This window comes from Quercus suber, unplaced genomic scaffold, assembly GCF_002906115.3.
Source record: "Quercus suber isolate HL8 unplaced genomic scaffold, Cork oak 2.0 scaffold_136, whole genome shotgun sequence".
Lineage (NCBI taxonomy): Eukaryota > Viridiplantae > Streptophyta > Magnoliopsida > Fagales > Fagaceae > Quercus > Quercus suber.
In genome coordinates, this window is record NW_027069598.1 from 17,521 (window position 1) to 22,823 (window position 5,303).

Below are 5,303 nucleotides of genomic sequence, written 5' to 3' on the forward strand. Positions count from 1 at the left end.
AATCAACTTATCAAACAAAAACAATTGTTCACTGAAAAATCAAATCAATGTAAAGATTAACAAACTCGGGTATCAATCTGCCTTATTGCATTTTGCCCAGGGTTTTTTTGGCCTAGGGCTTTTTTCAAAAAAATTTGCTAAGGCAGATTGGTACCCGAGTTTCACACACTCGAGTACCAATTTGCCTTATTGCATTTTGCCCAGGGTTTTTTTGGCCCAAGGCTTTTTTCAAAAAAATTTGCTAAGGCAGATTGGTACCCGAGTTTGCGAAACTCGGGTACCAATCTGCCTTATTGCATTTTACCCAGGGTTTTTTTGGCCCAGGGCTTTTTTCAAAAAAATTTGCTAAGGTAGATTGGTACCTGAGTTTCCTAAACTCGAGTACCAATCTGCCTTATTGCATTTTGCCCAGGGTTGTCTTTGCAATAATTTGTTGTTTTTGGATTTTAATTTTTAATCATTCAGTGAGTTCTTAGTCCTTGTAATCTCTTCCCCTGTTTCAGATTAGTAATGTCATTTGAAAAGGACTCCAGCAATTGAGCCACGTCATCTAATAATTTTGGTTTAGTTCATTTCATCTCTTCAATTTTCCAGGCTGTCATAGCTAAGGTAGGTGTATGGTGTGAGATATCTGGACCTCACCTTAATTTTAAGCTACGTCATGAAATTTTATATGGCAAAGACATCATTGTCTTTTTATGCTAGAGAAGGGGATTGCTTAATAGTTTATATTAATGTCTCTATGGTCAAAGTGCGGGACATTACCACTGAAGAGAGACGATAGACATTTGTTTTCAATTGCTAAAGCAAACGGTTTCAGCAAGCAATTGGTGGTGGATCGAAGAGATGCTTAAAGCAAATTGTATTAACAACAGAAGGCTGGTTGTGCAAGTAAAGAGTAATCGACAAAAGATCAGTTTAGCGCACCTTAGAAATGTTTTCAAAAAATCACCATAATAAACTTGTGGTGGACTATTGTAAATCTTGCATAATATCAGACCAAAAAAAAAAAAAAAAAATCTACTCAAAGAGTGATATGCACTTGCCATCAAACAGCTCAACAATTTAAATGACCCGCATATCTGGACAGCTTGTTCAATGTATTAACAGTTTCCAGGTCAATTTGCTTCAATTACAATGCCTGACCCAATTTTTTTATTCCAAAACTGGTATGAAGCAGTCTCAATTATTGCCTAAAAAAATGTTAGTCAGTAACATTTTATGAGGTTTTTATATACAATAAGCACACATTATTCAGGAAAGTTCCACAGTTCAGCAATCATAAGGATTATTTGCACGCTCAAGTTCTCTCTCTCAAACTCTATTCTGTAAGAAATAAGAAACTACACCTCTCTGCTGCAACTGTCTAGCAAACTGCCTAAAAATTATAAACAAACATAATGGAAATTTCACAAAAAATATTCCCAAAAAAGATAAAAAGAAAAGGTCACTACTTGCAATTCTTCTGTTACCAAGTATACATAATGACCTATTCAGATGATAGTATTTCTAAGGTCAATTGAAGATCAGAAAAACTAATGGACTTGGACAGCAAAAAGCAGCACCTTCTCTGGCAAGTGTTGATCATTCTCAAAGTAACTTGTTTGTGATAGGGACAAGTGAGACTAAGGAACTAGAAATCCAGCGTCCCAGTCTTTGATGACCCAGAACAACTAGCAGATGTGCCATATGAAGTCCCACTTGAACTATCAATAGGCGCTTGATTTAGACTTTCTAAAACTAGAAACCTCCGCTTTTGCAACTTTATTGAGAATGTTGTGGCGTCAAGAATAACAGGAACCTGAATGGATTTGATAAAACATAACAAAACAAAATCAGTGATGAGTTGAGCAAGAAAATATCATAGGGCTAATGCAAATGACTGAAAATTGCACACCATAACCAAAGCTCAACAAGCAGAACACAAAGGAATGCAGGATTCTGTGTTCTTTGTGAGTGAATGAGAACCAAATCAATTTAAGAAAAAAAACAAAAAACAAAAACACCCACCTTTTAGGCAGGTGGGTGTATGTCTTTGCATGCACAAAGTTGCATGCATATGCATGTTTGTAGGTGAACTGCATGAATAAGAAAACTAGTATACTGCAAGCATTGCTACCTATTAGTATGTAAGGGTCAGGAAGAAGCATGACTTGGTGGTACCTGTGTATTAATGCGTGCTACTTTGTGCACATTTAGGAGTCCAACCATGTCCTGGTAACCAGTGAGAAGTTTTGCCATTTCCTTGTCCTCATCTGAAACAAGCACCTTCTTGAAAATTATCGTTGATATGTAACAAAAGATAACAGCATATAAGAAGTTATGAAAAGTGACACTAAACCTGGGATTGCTCTGACAGACAGTAACGTGTCTGCCATATGCTACCACCGTCTAGAGAAGGATGGTGAAAGAAGGGAAGGAGGAAATGTCACAACAGCAACTGCATTTGAGGATCGGACCATGCTCCTTAGAGATCTAATAAAGGAAAGCATATCCCGTTCCTGCAATGCTTACATGCTGATGAAATACACACACACACTAATACTGTTTGGTAGCCTTGAAATTCCAAATTAAAATAGGTAGAAAAAATAAGACTCAAAATGACCATTATTGTCAAGGATATAACAAAATGCATTTATCAAGCTCAGCTATGAATTAAAGAAGATTTCTCTGAATAGGAAAGTGCATAAGTTGTAGCAATCCAACAGAAATATGAAGCAAATGAAACAAGAGCCACTTCTAAAGATTTACTACAGATAGGAGCTTAAAAGAAAAATGTAAGTGCACTAACCATGTTGGAATATTTGCATTGTGGAGCACAAAATGACTGGATAGCAATTCGACCGGCAGAAGAAATGCTGCTATCATTTCTGGGATGCCATGCAAAGGTAGAATTATATGTCAGAATTGAAAATTTTAGAGGACAACAAAAATAGGTAGGAGCCACTAGAAATACCATCAAGTGATGGATTATTTTTACAACAAGCCAAGTACTTGTTAAAGAAATTGAATTTGAGACCCACTAACCCCAGGGAGAAGAAGAAAAGGGGGGGAGGGGGTGGAATTAAACAAAAAGGCTGATAGAGAGATAAATTTAACGAGTAGTAAAAAAAACAAGATTAAAAAACATAAGTCAAATTTGGAAGCAAGCTCAAATGAGTTTTGACGTCACAGGAGCTATAAATATAGTTGACAGAACAACTGTTTGTATATAATCTCTGAAGTAATCTCAAGAATGTCTCCCAGCATGCTATATAAGTGGTTTATAACACTGAAACAAGTTCTAAGCTTGTAATCTACAAAGACATCTATGTCAATTAAAAAACTCATGCCAGTATCTACATTCTGCACTACTAGTATACTGCAAGTCTAGTCTAATTGAATATAGTGCAAAAATTTCTATTAACAAACTTTTGTTTAATTGTATCTAGTCAGAATCTACCCACGGGTAGCTAGAATCTTCCCTGCTCAGAGGAGAACAAATTCTAGTCAAATAAACAAAAGAAGCTATCTTCAAAGCCAAACCAGTTTTATGATTTTTTCACAAAGCGAAATTGACAACTTGCATAAGTAGATTTCTAGTAATAAAAGTATGATATTACCTTGAAAATTGAGCCAAAAACGTAGCATAACGGTCACGAAGAGCAGCAAGATTTGGAGAATCTAGAATGCTGGCACAATCAATATGTTGGCCACATATAAAATGCTTTTCTAAGGGCTTCCGCAAGTCAAAGTCATGGCAATACTCGTGCTTAACATCTGCATGACTATTATATAATGAGCTCTCCCCATGATTGTGTGGATATTAATTGAATATTACCATTAAAGCCTACACTTGTTGTGCTGCTATATGATAGGATGATTTACTCCATCATTGAGGCAGTGACTTTAAGCAGACAAGTGGGTGTAATGTAACAAGTACATACACTGAATTGGATCCGATCAAGGACACCTTATGGAGCGATCACTGTTAATTAAAAGGTTGTCCTATCACAATTTTTCTATTGTCCTTAAACATAAGGGGTTTGTGTATATTTATTTATTATGCACATAACTTTGACAATGTCAACTGGTGATGCTGATTTTTAAAGGCTATATACAGACACGTTGGGTTATGTGTGTAATGAGTAAAATATATAAATGCTCAACAATGAATCCACCAGTTTCTAAAGAAGATAGTATATTCAGTTGATTTTCATATTGAAGTTGGACTCAAAACAAAACCGGCCGGTGACATTTTTCGAAAATGTTTTTCATATATATAATATTGTATATATACATTTAAAGAGTTTTTAAAGATATTTTGGAGTCCAATAGAAATTATGAAATCAAGAAATTAAGGGTTACATAAACTAGGGACATGACAATGATATTAATGCAGTCCTAGTGGCTTGTGGGAATATAGTATGGTGGAATGACATAGATATAAAATTGTAAGTAATGGAACCTCATTTGTAATTCTCTAATCTTCAGGGGTCAATTGCAATGTGTTGATGGACATTATTGCAATTTGTAGAAGTTCAAATATTTTCTTAATATGATTGAGAAAATTAAGGAATATTTTTGGAAAGAGTTTCAAGAAAAGTCAATAACGTTCAAAAAAGTTATTGATAAAATCCTATGGCTGAAGATTAGGATCCCTAAGGATCCCACGTCCAATCTCTCTCTATGGTTTTAGAAGTCTACTATAAAATAAGATTTTATAATATCATATTTTGGTGTTGGCTATCAGAACTACTGTGTGATACTGCAGTCTTCTGAAAACTCAAAAGAAATAGAGAGAGAGACGTGAATACCTTGGGAGGCAACATGCTTGGGTTGCTAAGAGAGGTACACAATTTTATTCTTTTTAGAATCCATGGTTGTGTGGTACAACGATCTTTAAATGTAAATATGATTTATTTTTGTTCTATATTGCTTCCGCAAAAATTTCAGATTTCATACTGACAAGCTTGTAAACTTGTACAGTTGTACCATGTATACAATTATAATGTACACTATTCATCATAAAAAATGTAAACTGTACAGACTGCTTCACTTCCAAGGTTCTTATCACTAATATAAATATTAGTTTTCTTTTGGCAAACTATTATTATTCATGTTTAGGACTATATTTCACAAACTATGCCACTTAAAAACTATATATTGAGACAGTTCAATCATAAGCAGCATCAGCATAAAGTATAAATAAAAAAGAATGAGAGCATTGTTCTAGACAAGCTTACCTCTGTTACTATCAAAATGATGCTGATTATCACCAAAGTATTTCTTATATTGCCAAGCAATCCTTAAACCGTTCCCCT

The 5,303-nt window shown here is 34.8% G+C and overlaps 1 protein-coding gene and 1 long non-coding RNA gene across 2 annotated transcripts; both read right to left on the minus strand.

The window, feature by feature from the left end:
- Positions 1–1,258: 1,258 nt before the first annotated feature.
- On the minus strand, positions 1,259–2,745 carry LOC112024223 (elongator complex protein 4). Its single transcript, XM_065776529.1, has 3 exons — positions 2,342–2,745; positions 2,164–2,255; positions 1,259–1,801 (listed from the first exon to the last, which is right to left on the minus strand). The coding sequence occupies exons 1-3, from the start codon at positions 2,376–2,378 to the stop codon at positions 1,634–1,636; spliced, it is 297 nt and encodes a 98-aa protein (XP_065632601.1). The 5' UTR covers positions 2,379–2,745; the 3' UTR covers positions 1,259–1,633.
- Positions 2,746–2,754: 9 nt separating this feature from the next.
- On the minus strand, positions 2,755–5,303 carry LOC112007280 (uncharacterized). The gene is made up of 3 exons (XR_010630136.1): positions 5,226–5,303; positions 3,603–3,759; positions 2,755–2,870 (listed from the first exon to the last, which is right to left on the minus strand). It is a non-coding gene; the product is annotated as an uncharacterized LOC112007280 (long non-coding RNA).

Bases quoted from the DNA above. Each gene is read 5' to 3' on its own strand.
- LOC112024223 (XM_065776529.1), bottom strand. From the start codon at position 2,378: ATGGCAGACACGTTACTGTCTGTCAGAGCAATCCCAG. The intron at 2,256-2,341 runs GTTTAGTGTCAC...TGCTTGTTTCAG, and splicing joins GTCTGTCAGAGCAATCCCAG to ATGAGGACAAGGAAATGGCA. The intron at 1,802-2,163 runs GTACCACCAAGT...AAATCCATTCAG, and splicing joins TAGCACGCATTAATACACAG to GTTCCTGTTATTCTTGACGC.